This window comes from Lepisosteus platostomus, chromosome 9 (genome assembly GCF_059453375.1).
Source record: "Lepisosteus platostomus isolate fLepPlt1 chromosome 9, fLepPlt1.hap1, whole genome shotgun sequence".
NCBI classification, from domain to species: Eukaryota; Metazoa; Chordata; class Actinopteri; order Semionotiformes; family Lepisosteidae; genus Lepisosteus; species Lepisosteus platostomus.
Window position 1 is genome coordinate 48226833 of NC_142619.1, and position 20668 is coordinate 48247500.

Sequence of the window (20668 nt, forward strand, 5' to 3'; positions counted from 1 at the left end):
AAGTTATTTAAGAATAAGCTTTGAATAATTGTCCCACAATATGAGTTTCTTGATTAATTGCTTCAGATAAGGTCTACTTTTCTCTCAGCTGGCCTCAAGTGGCTCCCTTATTTCCCATAATCACTTCTGTGTACAGCTCAGTCTGCACACGAAGAACTGCAAAGAGAAAACAGAGACGCCAGAGAGGGCCAATTCTATTACCATAGTATTAACCGACAGATAACCCTTTGTATTCTATTAATGATAATGACTGCTATAATTATTTAATGATGGTTAGCCTATTTAAGGATGCACAGTCCCTTTTCTCATAATTAACACAGTTCAAAAACTTCTAAGGTTCTCCATTTATTTAGCTAAGAATTCCCACAACTTTCCAACAGTACGTGTGCAGTCAGGCAAATATTAAGCGGGGCTAAATGAGGATTATATTTCTAAAAAATCTACCTTTTTTAAGGTACACCTCTAGTGCCTCCTGCCTTTAATTAAAGACACAAATATTTCACAGTTGTCACCCATGCTCAAAAAACACAGAGATTTATTTGGAGGATTTATAGATTGATGATAATTGCACCCTATGTTCAAAAGTGTAAAACACTGAAATGAACAAATAAAACTATCTTACAGGAAAATAAGTCATATTTTGCAATGGAATATGATTTCTATACGATGTGTGAATGCAGCGCAGGACTAATGGAGCAGATGTGTATGGGACAAAAATGGAGAAGAAGAGATTATACCATGAACTGCAAACTGGTGGGTTGTGGGTTTAAATCCTGTTGGGATGTCGCCATTGTACCCCTGAGCAAGCTAATTCAGTCAATCTGCTCCAGTACATGCCCTACTGTATAAATGGATACCTTCAGAGTCATCCTTGTAAATGAGAATGAATTCTCAATTAGGGATTAATAAAGACCTGATGTACCTAGTAACCTCTTCAATCAGTTGTTTTTACTTCATCTTTGAAAAATACCTGGCTTGGTCTTCAAAGAGTCCCCCTCGCAGTCATCAAAACGAGATACCCAAATTGGAAATAGCTGACTGCACAGACAATTGTTCCCAAAGAGAAAGCTGCAGTGGTCTAAAAACCAAAGTCCAGAAAAGCGCTTCACTAATTCTCATGGCATGAAAGATGTTGTCAAGAGGTGGTACACCACTAGCGAAGAGCAGTTTCCACTTAAAAGGCTGATAAGGCCAGGTGATCCATGTAGTCTAGCTGTGGTAATGATTTTAGTAATTTGGCTTTCATGTCAAAGATAATGTAAGCAGAAGGCTGCCACTCTGAAAACAAAACCTCTAAGTGAAAATCTGTAAAATATGTGCTTGAACATGAGGTGGATGAGCTTTGTTGACAGCACCCTTCAGATTACAAGAAGAAAAGAACGGGTGTGCAAATTACAGTTCTATTGTTACAGTGTGAAAGAAAATCCTGAGACAATAATGAGTGCTGGTTTCAGAACAAAAACATATGGAATATCCATGCAAAACAAAACATGCCACATTTTACTGCATGTCTATGCCCATTTAGGTTCTTTTGAATGTAGAAAAGGAAGAGATTTTAATACATAACATTCTTAGGCACAATTCTTTTCAACAGCTCTATGAAACAGCATTGAAAGTAGATTTGGATAAACAGCTGAAGCATGATTTCAGGTAACACGGCCACTACTTCCCAATGATGTGTTTTCCGAGATTACCCTGCATTCTGGCCTTTAAATGCATGTCAAAGGGAAGAAAACCTCTGATCTTAAGAGCTTGATGAATAGTGAAAATCAATAATTTTTCAAGGTTCAGGTGATGTTATACCGTTTCCCCCTTATCAAATATTGTAATACTTTCAATGTTAGGTGATCATCTATTGCATTCATATAAAATCTGTGTTAGCAAGAATCATGCCAAGATCCATCATGCCAAGGTCCTGGTGACCAATGCTTTTCTTTAGTTCAGTACAGACAGTACTGACAAAAAGTCTGAAATTAAAAGAAACTCTGTGAAACTGTGAACCAAAACCTCATTTCCAAGGCTTTCACAAAGGCTGGAGCCATCACATTTAATCAATATATATTTATTAAAAGCCTATACATAATTAATCAAAGGTTGTCAGAATTTCTAAACTCTTCAAGACCCGACAGACATCTGCTGCAAGAACTGTGGTATAGCAGCATCAATAAGCTGTATTCTAGCTTTTTGACTCCTCAGTGTAAAAAAAATGGCAAAATCCTTTATGGCACTATGCTAAAGATCCAGGGGTTTTTCAATATAATTTGAGATTCTATTATGCTCTTATGTATAGCAGCTGAATGGCTAGTGAGAAAAGCCTAAGTCTGCAAAGGTCATGCTGTAACTGAACTGTATTGTGTACAAATAATGTCTAGACATGCAAAACAGCTTCATAAATATAAAAACTGTAATCTATGCAGCATATACTTAATACAAAAATAATTAGTATTGTCGACTTTTACAGTTCATTGCTGCCATTTCACTCTATTGTCTTTGTTTCCTACACTAAAATTGTGATGCAACAAATGTATGAAAAACTATAGATCCTACCCTGTTATCAATAAGATTTTTTTTTTGCAGACGTTTGGGGTTTCTTTAGTTAATGCTGGTATTGTCTTTCGCACATGACAAGCATCTTAACCACTTTTTGGTTACATCTCCAGTGTTCCTCAACAGCACAAATACTAGCCTAACGCACGGAGTGCAGAACAGTTACCAAATACTATATGTCATTTACATACACTGAATAATGTTAATGGATGCTAATGAATGCAGATAACATCACCAAATACCTCCCAAGGAGACATGTAACACACAAAGAGTTTTTAGCAAAGTGTGTTAAATTCACCATGCTTCTCAGTGTGTGGTAAGACTAAAGAACACTGAAAACAGGTATTGTTGGGCAGTTAATGGTAGCATGTGGTAACGATCGAGGTAGTCACAGAACTAGTAAGAGAGCACAGCAAGAGAAAAGCACCACTGCCATCTGATTTGTTTCGTCTTTTAATTTGACTCTTGATGTGTATTGCTGTTACATATCGTATGCCTGTAGTTGTTCTACAGGCATACGATACATTCTACATTGGAAAAGGACAGAAAAGCTGCAAAGAAGACCAGAGTAAAGGACTCACGAAAAGAGTACTGCAATCCAGGAACAAATGATGCCTGAAGTCTAATGAAAAGACAAAACTAATAGAAAAATATTCTATAGTTAACCACATTTCATGTGAGAACATTCTTATAAATCCATATTTATTTATAGTGAACTTATAAATTGTGTGGGGGACAGGTGTAAATCATACAAACCGTGCTTTAAATAAGCGTGGGATTCAACACTATTTAAACATGGGTACAATGAATGAACAGAAAAATAGACATGGAAATTACACAAATATAAGAACCCAAGAACGGCTACAAAGGAGAGGAGGCCACTCGTCTCATTTGGGTTTTAGCGGTTAGTTGCAGCTGTTCTATGGAAGGAAGCCAGGGTATCGGCTTCAACAACATGGCAGGAGAGCTTCTTTCAGACTCCCACAATATTTTAAGAAATCTAAAGTGAATCATATTTCATTTGAGAAGCATTGCAACGTGAGTTCTACAAAAGCATTGCAGAGAAGGAAAGTTGCTAAAAATATTCAATAGATTTTTTGACGTTTTCTCAATACATAAAGGTTCTATTTAATACTTCCTTCGTTTTGTGTTGCAGGAGGAAGACGTGTGCAGAGCATGATACTACCAGAACTGTGTGAAAACTACTGGAGAAGGTTCAACACCTTTTTAATAACTTTTTAGGATGGAATTTACCCCTTCTTGTTTCTTTGATTTTCACTTCTTAGTACTTTTAAGTCTGTAAGGGCTTTCTATTACTTTAAACTGTAAGAAATTCACAGGTATAATAGGAATTATATTAGGGAAATGGCAGTGCTTTTGGAGCAGGTGAACTGATATTTAATTGAATGCACATGATGTAGGTGAATTAATTACGCTGATTAACATTTGTCAATAACAATTTGGAAAAATTGCAGGCCAGTAGTTTGTACGTCCATTGTAAATGTCAATGCCTCCTAAGAGTCTTTCCTATTCCTCTTACAGAGCCAGGAAAAACATGTGCCTATTCACTGGTCTCAAAATGAAACCAAAAAAATTGAATCAATACCTAGCGCCCACATACTTTATTCTTCTAAGAACATACAAGTATATATGGAGTCATAAGCTTCTTTTTGATACACATTAATGGTGTAATACTGCTGTTACAAAAGGTGCTCTGTTTCTGTGGTGGTGACAGTGCTGTGTTGAGTTTGCAGTAATAATACAATACAGTCCTCTGTGCATTTGCAAAACCAGCACATTTGACAAAAGTAAAGTGGAGAGCATTTGTTAAATGTAATAGTAATGCCAAGGGCCTCTGCTTTTTGACATTTATTATTCAGTTTTTTAAATATTTTCAAGAAACGTTCACTAATATTGTCATATAACGTTTTCAGCACAAACTCTTTAATTTTGTCCTAGAACCAAAATGTGATAAATGACATCAGAAATAGAAAAAGCATAAGACTAAAGAGAACAGCATTAAATGTCAGGTTTTCACCCTAATATCCCTATATAACAAACAGAGGTACAACCCAGCATTAATATTAATATTAAGTTTTGTATTAGTCATGTTTTATTTATACAAGTAATAGGTTTATTCCATGCTGAAAAAAAGAAGAAAGAAAACACAACGTTTTGGACGTGGAGCCTTCTTCAGGTGTGGAGAACATCATCAACAGATGCACACCTGAAGAAGGCTCCACGGCCAAAACGTTGTGTTTTCTTTCTGCTTTTTTTTCAGCATGGAATAAACCTATTACTTGTTCCTTTGCAGCCTACCCACCTGAACTAATGTTTTATTTCTGTTTGTCAGTTAAAACAAAAATAAGAAGGCCTACTTACAATGTACTTTTTGGGATGTTCTCACAAAGAGTTCAGTGATCCTGTAAACATCAGCAAAAAACTAGGTTTGTGTATACAACATCACCAAGTCTCACCTGCTGGTAGTAAAATCAGTCATTGGTTTTGGTGCTCGTTATTCACTTACGTAATAATTTCCAGCACATCTTATGTTCCGCAAACACTGTATGGTTTTCTATGTGGATGCTATAATTTATGTTAGCATTATGTTACCATGTGTTAATTACACAACATTTATCTTAGCAAACACAGAAGAAATTATTTAATTTTGGCGCACTGTGGTTTCTCCCCACCACATGATAATGGAAATTCAGCATCAGAAAATAAGCCCCTTCAAATGAAATCGTAGAATTTAAACTAGTCTAAAATTCATTAGAGATTTTGTTATACTGCCAGAAGAGATCTTAATGTGCAATGTTCAAAATTGACAACAACCACAAATGAAAGCACTTTAAATGAGATGCATTTTCCTATTATTCATTTCTGACTTCACTTATTCCACTACATTTTCTACGAAGCCTTCTAAAGCCGTGTCTGTAAAATCCCGCTTACTAAAAGATCCAGAAAAAAAAGTGAAAAAGAGATTAAAAGTGTTTTCAACACTGAATACGAAGAAAAGTATCTGGGGGAATTATATCAAAGGTACTCATAGTTTTAAAGAAAAAAACATTAATAGGCATGTGATCACTACATGATTTTTGCTCATTCAATTTTGAAAAGTAATTTCAAGCTACTCATGAAATGTGTTTGTTAAACAAGTAAAATGATTTAAACTGAAAATGTCAGAAAGAAAAAAGAAAAGCAGATGGCAGAAATCACTTAGGCAAACACTACAATGAATGAATGCATCTAACTATTAAGACAAAGCTATGCTTTTTTTCACTTGAATATGAAAAATAAAAACAACTATAGAATAGCATGTATCTTAACTCTCAACAAGAGCACGTCTGCTGTTTTGTCCTTTATCCTGGAATTAAAGTGATACAAATGCTAAATCTCCTCATTTGTCATAGCCTAGATGACTCACAAAAGTTAAAATGTTTAACTAAAGGATACAGAGTTTTGTAGCTCCCTTTGTAGCTCTATTATGAATGAATGTTTTCAAGCCCATTTCCCTCATGTCACAGGATGTGACTGGGAGAGAATAATTATCTAGCAGTCCTCTCTTCAAGCAGAACAGAGACACGCCGACTTCACCGAGAAGGCTGAACTGTTCTTAAATAAATATTTTCTTTACAATCCCATGGTCTGAGAAAGAACATTATTGAGATGTACATTTAGGTATAAGTCTTTCAGCAGTTACAGTTAATGAAGTGCCACCATAAGCAACCAAGGAAAAAATGCTTTAAAATGTGAAAATCAAAGCTTTAAACTTTATTTAGCATTACTGATAGAACAGAGCAGTCTTTGTACTTCCAACATTTTATTATTATTCACCAGAAGCACAAAAAGACGGATACTAATCCTTAACAAACAGAAAGAGGAATACTTTGTGGTAAAAGCAGAGCACAGACTTGACACCTAGTTAATAGCAAAACCTCCATTATATTGTAATTTGCAGCAGAGCCTAGAGGGCAGAATGCCTTTGAAGTAGTCTGAAATGTCAAATCAATTATTACTTTTTTTCAAAAAGAAAAATCAATTTAAGTCTTTCATGGTAATTATTTACATTTTATGATAAAAAATATAATTTAAGATGATTCATTCATATTTATTTATGGGAGACACACCACATCCTGCCCTTTCTATAAAAAAAGGACCAAGCAAAACAAAATAAATTCTACTCATCCTCTTGAGTAGACAACAGAATTATATATTTCTAGATTATTAAAACATTCAGAAAAACACAAAAGTTATGTTTTTTTCTACAAATCTAAACACTTGTAATAAAAAAGAAATATCAAAGAGAAGCACTCAGGAATACAAAAATTAAGAAAAAAAATAATTTATTTCTGTCAAGTCAGACATAACCATTATTAACACATTACTAAATTTTAACAAATGTTACAATTATAAGTTACCATAAATATCCATTTTTCAAGGTAATTTCAACTTATGCTGTATCCTGTCAAAATACAATGTATGTGATGTATAATTGCATCCAACTGTTTAAAAAACTCTGAAGATCTGAAGTTATATCTACGCAAATTAATTTTTCCAACGACCACAACTACAAATAACCACAAATGACTGTATAAAAAATGTCTGTAAACTGAAACTCCAAGATCACGTAAGATCACATGGAGTTAACCCATCCTGCCATCAATGAGGCTTCACGGATACGTTCACGGATAAGTAATAATGAAAACGTGCAATTGTGACAAATGTCTGAAAAGTTTAAGGTTCTTTAATAATAAATATAACAGGAGCACCATCATTTAATTTAATTTGTACATTTGTTTTCCATCAATATATAAAATTTGACAGAAAAACAAAAAAAAACATTACTGAGTTAGTTAGAAACCGGTCAGACAGGACAACTGGCCTGGACTGCGAACTGGTGTTCAATAACATGACCCACAGATTTACTCACCTCTGAATTTCAGTCTGTTATAATGTCATATAAATATATACTTTTTTTGTTGCAGTGCCTTGTATCATAATCTAGCTTCAAGTGTTTATTTTACTCATTACTTTTACATGACCTCCTTCCTTGGCTCCAGCTTTTGTTATTATTTGAAAGACATAACATCAAACTTAGATTTGAAAAGCTCAAAGGGGTAACTGGAAGCACAGCAAATGGCAGGGGAAATATAAGCATATTTACCCTAGGTCAGCCTGGCTCCACTACAAGACGCTGGTATGTAAAAGCAAAAAAGCTGCAACAGACCGAAACCCAAATGGGACCATCCAGCGCCCACATCTTAGTGCGCTTGGTTTGTAATGCGTGTACCTTCAACAGGGAAATGCCACCCGCTTACAACATTGTTTGTAATAACATACCTTTTGATCAGTGTAGATTACAAAACCACAGAATTCGGCCGCCCCCAAAACAAAGTGTTTTTTGGCTTCTGTTTTTTCAGGGCCTGGCGCCGGGCTGAGAACAGTAAACAATAAACATTGGCCGATGATGGATTTTTTTTTTTATTCACGGACGCAGTGGTGACACAATGTACTGATTCGAGTCTCGTTTTCGCTGTAAAGAATCTCTGCAGCCAGGTGACATGTCTTAGCACCTAACTTCCTCTGCCCTTGTCATCAGCTATTGAAAAGCCTTTTTAAGTTGTGGTGATCTGTCATATTGTGTATATGAGCACTGCTCTAGCTCATTAAGCAAAAGGTTGCGAGATGTTGACATAATTTCATCTCTAAAAATATTAACCTTGTAGAATATATGGAAATTGGCCCATAAATACTCCACAATTTAATGTTTGTAATAATAATCAATAAAAAAACGTTATTTCATATAGCGCCTTTAAAGGTGCCTTCTTAAAGAGCTTTATAGAATGACAACACTTTATCGTTTTTAATTTCCTGTAAAATAGGTTGATATAACCTGTGAGAAAAAAATCTCTTTTCACATTTACAGTATATGACAAAAAGTGCAAATTCACTTCACTGTCATACATTTTAAATGCATTTGTTATATATAACAAAATACTTCCAAAAACTGTTTTACCATAATCCTAAAGTCGCAAGACTATATCTATACATCTTCCCTTTCTGAAATGCTGGCTCTCTTCAAAGCTGTACACTTTACGGTAGATTCATACCAAATTAACTTTTACTTCAAAGTCTTGAACAATTATGTCTTTCAGCAATTACAGTTTAAAAGAACCACTTAAGCATTGCCAATGAACCCTACATGCCTTAAAATAAAATGCCGTTCAGGCTACATTGGCTCAGAAAGAATTACCCAGGGAGTCTCAAAATCCCTCAAACGCAACGCCAGTAAAATAGCCTAGACTGCTTGGCCCTCCTTCAAACTGTGTCAAGAAAATGTTAACATTCGTGATGGGTTCAACTCAAAGGTCAACTGAATTTAAGGTTTTAAAAAACCTGACAGCATTAGCAGTAGAGGCATTCTAGCTCTGACCCCAGAAGGAAAAAAATATAAAGAAAAAAATCATTAACTGGCCACATCAGGGGAAAACTATTTTATTGCATTTCAATTGTTACCAGGTTCTTATTTGTAAGCCACTACGTTTTCTGAAGAAATTAAATGTTTCATCTACACTTCAAAGGCCTAAAAGATTTTAAGACAGAGCCTCTGCAACACAAAAAGACTATATTGTGTTTAATGGAAATAATAACGACTATCTCATGCAATTAGTTGTGATTTTATCTAGTAGATTTCTGAGAAAAAATGTTTGCGTTTGAAAATTCCATCAAATAAACAAGATAAAGTCTTGCTATAAGTATATCGTACTTTGTACTTTACTGGATCACTCAAACAACCATGCAGCTAGCAGTGATGTTAGTTTAAATCAAAAGCAAAATCTGCACGTTTCAGGTACTAGGTACTGCAATGATTTGCAGATTAAGCATTAGATAACATAACCTTGTGAAAGTAAATAATGAGATGTGCTGGTCTAGCAAAGGGCAATCATTGTTATAAATACAAAAGGTGTGCCCTGAATTTACATTTAAAATTGCAATACATTTTATTTAGAAAAGACATTCATTGTAATTTAAAAAGGCATGTAAGACCAGCAACACGTTTGGCAATACAACTTCATATTTTAGTGCACTCATACACACAATGATGCGATTTAAGAATTTCTCCAACAGTGCCAAAGAAACATACAGGTTGTCTTTGTTTACTGAAAAGCTGAAGCAATGCTTGAAATGCTAACACCTGGTAATCACGAGCTTCTGTCACGTAAAAGTGCTCAAGACCTTAAGGTTCTTGTAAATACATATTTAGAAATGATCTATCATACCTTTTTCCATGAACAACTGGTGTTAAACTGTAATATACAGTTTAGAAAAATGCTGAACTACCACATTTCTCACAAGTTATGTGGCTGCATCACTGGAAAGCAGTGAACCAATGCTTAAAGGTGCCACAGCCTGTTGCAACAGAATGAAGTATTAACCTACTGCTTTATACACAAAATAATTCAAAAATGAAAAGATAAAACGATATTTTCCATATGACTTCAATTACAGAAATGATCAATATTTAAATGTTCAGCATTGAAGTACATTAAATTAATCTTACCCTTATGCACACTAATGTTCAAAATAAACTACCTTTTATAGTAATACTCATTATTATACATAATAATAACTATACATCTTACATCTGTACTTTATCACAATGTTATAGAGGATACTGGTGGAGATTTGGTAGTAATCAGGTCAGCTTCTTTAAACTTTAAGCAGTAAAATTTGAACATTATGGTCAGAAGTTTAAAGCCAATTTCCACCCTTGGCCAATCAAGATATGGGAGCCTTTCAATTCCCATACCACACCAGACTACAGACTGAGGCTGATCGCTAAACGGACAGGCTCCTCCGATCAACAGGTCATGACTTCTGACCCTCTCGTGAGTGTCTGCCAAGTTAAGAGGCCCAGTGATCCGGTGAATGTTATGTTATTTATTCAGTTTGTTTTTTGTTAGTCCCCAAAACTTCACCGACTATGATTATCATACCATGGACATTTAAAAAGACTGTTTTTAATTATGCTAAATAAAAAATTAGGAGTTTACTCTCTATTCTAAATATTTCTGTTATAGAGTGCCCCATCAAGTAGACTCTGGCAAAAGGGCAGACAAGAATAACAATTCCAGTTCACATAAACAGTGCCATTTTTTTCTGCTTTACATGCAACACAATCTTTCTACAGGCCAACACTTCTTTCACTTAAGAAGATGTAGGGAGGGTTAATGTGTTCTTGGTGACAGCTTTATTAGGCACTAATTGACTAGAAAACATTTGGAACCAGTGCCCTAAAGTACCTGCCAAGTGCTTGCAATCACACCCTACCATATAGCTTTTAATTGCCACTACTTTATTTGAAACTATTCTTTCAAGCTTAAACTTGAGCTACAAACTATAAGTATTTCACCCTGCTTATATGTGAAAGCTGGAACTGAGGCTTTTGGCTTTATGGGTCATGAAGCAGCCAATGTTTGAACCCTCTAGGCTGAACCTACCTGATCTGTAAAATGTAGGAACCATTTGAACTCCTCACCTTTCAGTAAACATAGGATAAACTGGCAATATCTGAAAGCTACCCATACCCTCATGTGGGATTCACATACCAAATACAAAAGGTAAGTGCATTTTTTCCTCAATTGTAAGCGATATAACAATATGCTTAATTTGCACTGCATTGCTGCTTTTATCTGCTTGGGACGTGTTCCTTGTGTGCTGTTAGTGCAGGACTGCTGCAACCCAAACAGACTGGCGCCTGGAGTCTGCCCTTCCCATGAGAAAGAAACAGCTGAACATGAATGGAAGGCAGCAAAGAGATATCCTACATGAGCTAAAATGCATGGTGGAGCACAAAGTTCTGAAGGAAGTAAAAGACTTACATTCAGACAGCATCACGGCATCGTGGAAACGCCCCGAGAGAAAGGGGTTAAAAGTTCAACCTCTTCAACAGCAGTTCTACTAGTATACCTTATCATGTGTGCGTGGATTAGATGCTTTATCAGAAACTCCTTATGATTTTATTTTTCAGTTTCCTTCTCTGGCTATTTTGTGGTAATGTCTTCAACTTAAGAGAGTATTGTCTAAAACAAAAAAAGGTTTCTGTTAAGGAAATGCTCCTTTTTATGAAGGATCAAGCTTACCTGTAGAAAATCCAGAGCACAGGCATTAAGCTTTCCAGTTCCCTACAAGTAAGTCCTAAAACATTTTGCCGTTCAAAACAGTCCCTAACTGAGACTCTGGGTAGGTTATGTATTTTTTTCCCCATTTAATTTCAGGTATTCATGGATTATAAAAGAAATCTGTTAACAAAATCTTATTTTTCCTCATAAAATTTGGAACAACACTGAAAGTATCACTTTACACTTGCTGAATCACTCTAAGAAGGCAACACATTCTGTTTTTATGACAAAAACCGGCCACAGGGTGCTATTGTATTTGTACTTTTCAAAGGCACAGACATTGCACAATTCAGACACTGTACTTCAATGTGAAGAATAATCCTTTGGCAGAAACCATTTCATGATCATTAATATTTCTGTTTTAATATTTCATATATTTCTGCTAAAATTTGGGAAAGTCCAAGTCAAATAAAAACTGCAATTTAGACTTAAATTTAAGCTCCTTGACACAGATCCAGGAAACCCACTTTAAGTTATTAGAGCTATAAACAACATAGCCACAAATGTTATATCAACATAAAGAATCAACCTCTTAATATTAAAACATTTTGCTTCCTCCTGAAAATCGGAAGCTATTATGTTGTGCTCGTCCCAACAATTACGGACCACTGTTGCTTTACAAATTACCGTCAAGTGCTCCAAATTCCTGTGCTGTGATGGAAACTTTTTCCAATGGCCCCTCCATGGAAAGCACATTAACTGACGTCTGTGCTTTCTCCGTTCTCCTCACTGACAGATAGAGCTACCACACTCCATAATATTTACATACAAAAGGATGCAATTAAACCAATGTGTAATTAAACTTGTATTAATGCTTTTGAGAATTATGACTTCTAAAGATATAGCTGACAAAATATCTTTACAACAAACTTTTTTTTCCTCCAGGCATTAATTAATGTATATTTGTGTTAAAAGTGTATAAGCTACTGTTAATTTTCACAAAGTGATTTATAAGTATGCTCAGGCATTGCCTGTCCAATATCACCAAACAAATCTGATTTGCTTTGTGATACTGTTCTGCGAGCATGAATTAAAGAGATTGGTGGGATGCCAAACATGTATAAAACCTGCCTGCCCTTACATATCCATTAGGAGAATAATAAACCTTTCTTTTTTATACCCAAGTGATAGATACCACCTTACCCTTTTGTACTTTAGTTTAAAACTGATGTTGTCAGAAAACAAAATCAAGAACTACTAGTGAATGTTTGAAACTACAAACTGTACTTCTTTGGATTTGCTTGAAATACTTTCATTCTCGATTGCAAATATGGGTAAACAAAATAAAATATAAAACATTAAAATTGAATAAAAACAGGAACCTCTATGCCTGCGTTACACTATGTACCAAAGTGCATGGTTTGAATTGGTGAAGGCATCCATCAGCACACAGTGAACTACTGCCCTTTCTCAACATTTACTGTAACAGATAAAAACGAAACTAAATAGTAAAACCAGAGTAAATGTTGTTTCTAGATAAAAGTCCCCAAAAATGACTTTTTGGGGGGGATTTTTATTTACTATTTTAAATTATTTTTGAGGTTAAACTTAAACTAAAAATGTTATCAGGATAGATTAATAAAAGAATATCCAAAATGTTATACCAGACACCTATAAACATAATTCAAACATACAAATAAGCATCTGGGATGGATGAAAAATAATGCAATATATTCCATCCTATTAAAAAACAAAACAAGAACTTAAGAATAGTACTGAGCTACAAATAACAACCTACTTGCATATAAACCCACGTTATGAAATACCTTACACTGTATCAACACAGCCCACATTCCGGATGCTTATATATAAAAGGCATTTTTTAAATTCAATTTTCAACAACAGTCTTGAAGAGCAGCAAGGTTAAAGAGGGAAAAGTTTAATTTCCATTTCTGTTTTTAGTAGAAAAGAACTCATCTGGATGTGATGATGTGATCTTTGTGTGTAAATATTTATTGGTGAGTTTTCTAATGAGGTTATGACATTTAATGACTTATGTATGCAACAATATTACATTTGTCCAAAGGAACAGCTGTTTGCAACTCAAGGGAAAAGTAAACCAGTGAGATGTATTTTATACCTGTGACATGAAAGTAAGATATTCATTGAAATATTAGCATGTGTCTTTGGACTTGTGAAAAGTTAAATAATACCAACTGAGAGCACTGAGATGGCACAAATAATTCGAATACATTTTACCTGAACCTCCTAAATTTATTTCACTTAATTAAAATAATGCGGCATCATTAAGGTAATCTATTTTATCTTGGATCTCTACTGTATATGACCACTGCTCTCATACATTGTTCCCAGCAAGCCACTGTATTTAATACAGTGAAGTTACAAGTGTTTTCACATAAAAACAGTAAACAAAAAAGACAATGCAACACATAAAATGATGAATGCTAACAAAACTAAAATAAATGCACTGCACTGAGGAATTATAAATAAAACATTGTGCATGAAAGCTGCTCACGCTAAAGAGCTTTGCAACTGGATATACTACAAAAGAAAATTCCCAGAGAGAAATCTTTAAGTTTCCTCAGAACTTAGCTGTGACCTCTCACCGTGTTATGCAAACACATCTCGGTTTTAAAACCAGTCCCTCCGACTTCTATATGTCCAACTTTCCTAATTATTACGATAACAAAATAAGTCCCAGGGTACTGATGAGTAATGAACAGATTTCTTAAAGGAAAACCTACAGAACTGAAACGGAACAAATCCAATATGACAGAAAAAAAAACTTCTTCTTTTTGTTTACAAACTCAATAGGCAAGTGTGCTATTAAAGTCTACCCCAACCACTGTTTTGAGGTCAGGAAATCCCTTAATTTATGGTTATTAGATAAATTTACAAGGCACAGGGTCAAAGTAGGGGCAGTCTCAGCCTGGGAAGTCTGCCTTGTCATAAAACAGAACAGGACACGAGGCACAAGTCAGGTGTAAGACAGCTTGCAAAAGAAAATTTACCTTGCAAGTTTTACTATTGCATTTAGAAGTTTTAAACCCTTCAGGAACAGAACATATTTTAAACTAAAGGCTAATTATTAATTATTCAATGCTATTGGATTCATGTCTGGGTACGTTACTGACAGGATGCGATATGCCTGCAGAAAATGTAAGAGCCCACACCTGCTCTCTCTAGCCCTCGTGATCTCCTGGAAACAAAATGACAAAAAGTGCAACACCACGCGTGGCGAGAGATGCGTGCTTCTGCATTAATGTGCAAAAGGTGATGTCTGAACTCGTACGCGGCAAACGAAGTCACCAGTTTTCCTCGCAATCAGTAACAGTTTAATCTCAATGAGGGTGAGGCTCGGGGAAGGAGAGGGAACAGGCTGGGGCAAGGCTGCCAACCGGCATGCTGGAATGGCAATCGGGATCCACCCAGCCACCATCACTTGACCCCAGCTCCGCTACCGCAGCCTCGCCGCCAGGAAAACCGCTGACTGGGCGCTACGTTTCGCCAGGGACCACAGAAAACACAGCCTCTCTTCCAACGCATATCCGCTGTCAGAGTTTCATACCCCGTCATACACTCGGTTTAAAGAAGAAAAAATAACAAGTTTAAAAATTGCTGGGCATGCTTTCATTTATGAACTTCATATTTTCTATTAACGGTTTTCAACAGATAGCGAAATATGTTTTCCGCATCCACATACAGCTTTGTATAACCCCCTGTTCAAATATTTAACTGACCAGAACCATGAAAGTACAGCATGACTGGATTTAGTCATTTTGTATTAAAAAGATAGGAGTATGCAAAACCAACATTAGGTTAAAGAAACCACAAACATACATGTATTAAATACACTTAGGTCTTGCCTGCAGAGGTAAATAAGCACATCTCCATTCCAATAGTAAGAATTCCAAGAAAAGGGATTCTTTCATAATTGTAACACCAAGAACAACGTGGCTTCATTACATGTGTAGCCAAAACATGGTCACTGCACTCAATGTTTGATGCCAGGGAAGGGACCTGTCAGATCAGTCCCTCAATTTGTTTACTTGTTCTCGGGTGTCCTGATTTTTGTTAATTTGGGTAAAGTACCTGTTTTTTAAATAAAGTATAAATATTTTATGCTAGCTTTTCAAAATATGATCAAGTAATATTACTGCTTTAATTAGTAAAATAATCTAAAAATACATGAAGCTGATTTGATCAGATAAAGCTGCTTTGATTCTGACAGCAAACTAAATAAGTAAAAATATAGAGAACCAGTTTTCTATTTGTAAAGAAAATACTGACAAACCTTCCTAGGCTTCTGAGATTGATGGAACTGTAAATATAGAACTTATACAATTAGATAAACCTTTCCAAGTTTGAATCCAATGTCTATAGTAATGTTTCAAAAAGAACCTCCTTAGAGCATACAAAGCAACTAGTCAGCTAAACAGATTAAATGTTTTTGTTGCCATATCCGTTCCACATGCACTGCATTTGAATGTATGTTACCTGTAGGATATCCTAGCATGTAGATAATAAGGAGTAATCAAGGAGAAGAGACCAGAATCATTCAGGTAAAACCACAAAATCCCAATGTCTACATATGCTATTTTTTTTAGTAGCTGCACTGTAATACAGGCTTCCTCAATCAGTGACAGTCAAAATTCCTACTCCCCTCTCACAGACATTTTGCCATCCAATCAGACTGACCAGTAGATTTCATTTCTATCAGTTAGCCTCTAAAATTATCGCTGATTGACATTCACTTACGGTACCAGATACTAACACAACTGGAAATGGTCCTTAATCTTAATTATAGACAGGCACTTCTGCAATGGAAAGGCCATGACTCAACGATCCTATCTTAAAGACAGCAGCTTCTGCATCAATGTAGACATCAAACCCTTAGATCAGTGCAAATGATGTTTGTTTTCTGGTGATTCATGATCTTATTTGAGACTATTTGACAATGTTAGAACATATTAACAGAAATGAAGACACAACACAAACAGTGCTCTCAGGTCTGTGTTAGGAAATACACTATGCTGGTGGCAGCAGCATAATGCTGTGGAGCACCATTAATGCCTACTTCAGATATGGTTTGTTACTTTCAATGGCAATCAATAACAAACAGCATTATCTTGACCACAGTTTGAGACCCAGTGTGCTACAAGCCTTACCAATGTCAATGAAATCTCCCAATCTTTCAATATGGGAAAGTTCATCTTCAGCAAGGTTACAAAATACCACCTAGTAAAACAGCGAGTCATTTATGAGAATAAAACCTGCATGCAAATTTAATTTAATGTAGGTACCTTTACCTATTAGCCTATATATATAAAATAAAAATATATGGTTAATGGTCTTTTCAAATCTTTACGGGCTCAGTGAAGAAAATAAACACTCTGGCTATGACAGATAGGTGTATACCACGACGAAATATAAAGACTACATTTGTCCTAAATATACTCAATTTGATAATCACACAACATTTTAAAGAGAATGTCACTTTGAAGAACTGTTTTTGAGTTTCCTTAATGTGTATTTTAATTTCCTTAACATGAAGATAAAATGGCATGGGTCCTGAGTGAGAGCGTTCTCAAGCACATGATGGACATGAATTTAGAATCAACCAAACCATCATAAGAAGAATCTAGAGCTTTTTCATGGGACTGGAGAGTTTTTTTTTTTAGATGCTCAACAAATGCCAAGAGATGACTAGTACAGGCTGTGACCATTATGGTATGGTGAAATTACCACTTCAGAGACTATATCTCACAAATAGTACAAAACTGAACCAAATACTAGTAAAGGACCACTGTTAAAGTGGAACTCCAAAGCTATTTTTATATGTCGGGGTAAGAAAGGATCTGCAGTTGGAGTCCATTTCAATCCACAATGAAAGTAAAACGTACACAGTCATGTGTAAAACCTTTAATTTACATCACAAAATGGAAGAAATTTCCAGTTAATCGCAGTGCTATATTGCCATCATTGTCAGCTATTCAGAAGGAGGCAACAAAACATTCAGTGAGCGAAAAGGCCCTATTACGCTGTAAACAAGCAGGCGTGCTCTCAGTCATAAAACCATTTAATGCATAACTTTCAATACACATCTTAACACTGGTCTTAAACTTAATTATGATGAAAGGCATCACTTAAATCATGAAGACATTTTTTTTCCTTTTTTCCATTATCACATTATTTCAGCGGTGGCTTCTTACAGGCAAAAAGAAATGATACCTGGTTTGAGGAGAAATTTTGGTTCAGTATCTGAAATGAAAATGTATGTCATATTACAGACTGCCAGGCTTCATAATCATGTAATCACCAAAGCAGAGAAAACTTCATGTCCTATCCCACATTAACAATATTTCAAAACAATTCAAAACGATTATTAGACACTTTAACTGGACTGCCGATTTGAATGATTGCAATTGAACTGAATTCAACATATTGACTTTGTGAAATATCTGCTGCACAGCCTGTACATATTCACTCACACATCGCGTTACATTAGTCATTACAGTGACTAGCGAGCGGGAAGGGCCAGTTTTATGAGACAACTCCCGCGAATTCGCGCTCTCACCCATGGCGAGACCAACAGTTTGGGACAACATGGCGACCATACAGAACTTTCACAAAGTTCGCGATTTTGTGCTTGATTCAGAACTTGTAAAACGTCGCCTCACCGTAAATTTATTTTTGTTTTCAAGATTTAATTACTGGTCTGAGAAACTAGGACTGCAGTTCCCCTTTAAGAACCTCACAAACTTGAACACCCAGACAAGTGCAACTTCCAAAGTAATAAAGGGGGTCAAAAAGCTTGCAAGCATCTTTCAATGTTTATGCTTCGCTACATTTCTAGTTTCTATTTAAGGGTTAACGACAAAAGAAAACAGGAACAATTTATCCATATAGTCAACTGACAGGAGTTAGATAGCGGAGGAACAAAAAGAACACACCACAAGCGGTTGAGTACAAATCTGCAAAAATTGTGTTTAGTTTGTTCAGTGCACTTGTAAAAACCAACCCTCAATAAACTATACTGAAGCTTTAGAAAGAGAATCTAGATAAGAGCAACAAACCTAATCCCCAATCTACACAGCGTAGATGGAATACAGGGCAGTGGATTTCCAAGCAGTGTTCTGCAGTTAAAGAAATGTGCAAAGAATAATTTTGCAGAAATTTGCCAGTCAAATATTCTACACAATAACATAATTGTGCCAAGCATATAAAGGAAGGGGGGAAAAAAGAAACAAAGAAAACTGTGACATTCTTCAAAATTGATTTTTTTTTCCATGTTTATCTTTCTCTCCCAACATACGATTTGTTTAGGATAAACTGGAGATCAAAAACAGTTCCTAAACAATTCTGTTGATATCTGAATGATTTTTATTTATTGAAATATGTTTTATTTAACTCAAAACTTAGAAATTCACAATTACTGTTGTATCAATGATAAATGGAGAGACAAAAAATGCTATTCTAGCCATTTACTCTGTGCCCAGGTAGATTAGTAACAAAACAATTGCTACAAAATAAAGCAGAAATGCAATAATAAAATAGTTTTAGAAATGTTTCTGAATGCAGAGCAACTGAAGGGCTTAACAAGTGAAATGTGTATAAAATATACACACTACACTCTCTCCCTCACTGACCTGTAAAGGAAAATGGCAAAGCACATTTAGAATTGTAAATGAAAAGGCTCTGATAACATCAGCAGCACCCAGGTCTGTGTGAGATGGTTTTATGAAGGGTGTGATTAACTGTGTTCATGTGAACTGACATCTAGCAACCCAAACACATCAAAACACCATAGGAATAGAACCCACCTATTGGCAATTTCTTACTACTACAAAAAAAATACAATAAAACAAAAAAAAAGTAAGACATTCCTCACAATGTATACCTCATACAAAATTATAATTTAAATTTGTTCTGATATCACGTCATTTACAGAATACTGAAAACAAGACCTCATATTTGAACTTATATGTATTAAACAAACGATGATGCTTTCTAAAACACACCAATTACATCTGTCTGAAAAGTAGAAACAAAGTCTCCGTAGATAACTCAAAACCTGTCTATTCCTAAGGTTAATTCAGTGATTAGGCTATATGATTATATTCTAGTCCTTGATGCACCGACACAACCACGCTCCTATTCACTAATTGCCCAAGTTCATTATTCTCAAATAGACTTCGCATTCTGTGTAAACCACAAAACTATTTCCCCCTGTACTTCAATTGTTCAAAAACACTTTTGTCTGCCAAGTACTGTTGCATTTTATTAAATAAAAACAGTAAAACATCAGTGAAGAAAATAAGTAACATCTCCTGCAGCTGTACAGAAAAATTGACTAATTCGGTATGGCAATATGAAACCCTTTATTGTGCAGAAAAATATCCATCCAACTAAACACCATAACATAAAATCTGATTAACTGTTGGCCCATTCAAAAAAAAAAACATAAAATAAAAAATGGAAGATACATAACAAAGCAGTACAGGTTTTTATCAATTGACTTAGTATGGGAAAGGAAACAGAATTTGAAGGGTAGGTGTATTTTCATGGCTGAGAAACTGTTCCTCAAAAAACAGAAGAACATGGCACAAAATTGAAACAGGTGCACAATATTTACTTTTATGGAACTGTAAACCACTGGTCAGCTTCTCTCATTCTTCCTAAATGTGGCATAACAATAGGAGGACATGTAGCCAGAATGCTTGTCGAGTAAACATCTATGATTTGGTAAGGAAAACACCTTCTTTTTTTTAAAAAAGATTTTAAAAAGTAGTACAGGTCTACACATTCCGATAATGGATTTTTGTGTACATTTTTCTGGCAATGACCTTTGTTCCAGCTTTAGCAACAAAAATATACTGAATTATAACCCAAGCATTATTTAGCAGCTCTCATCCCACGATCAACTGCCGATAAGGTTTTTTGTTTGCTCTGGACATCATGTCTACATCTAATAT

The 20668-nt window shown here is 35.3% G+C and overlaps 1 protein-coding gene across 6 annotated transcripts in view; it reads right to left on the reverse strand.

Annotated features, from left to right (window-relative positions):
* Positions 1-20668, reverse strand: part of taf3 (TAF3 RNA polymerase II, TATA box binding protein (TBP)-associated facto) — a 77831-nt gene that overhangs the window by 28684 nt on the left and 28479 nt on the right. The window contains exon 1 of one of the 6 annotated variants that reach the window (XM_088645354.1): positions 17925-17991. The exons of 3 other annotated variants lie outside the window; for them this stretch is intronic. In XM_088645354.1, the coding sequence (XP_088501480.1) occupies positions 17925-17976 (52 nt within the window). In that variant the 5' untranslated portion in view covers positions 17977-17991. Of the gene's footprint in view, positions 1-7480; positions 7685-7714; positions 7837-17924; positions 17992-20668 lie in introns of those variants that run through there. 2 more of the 6 variants (XM_088645357.1, XM_088645356.1) reach the window with 2 other exon arrangements.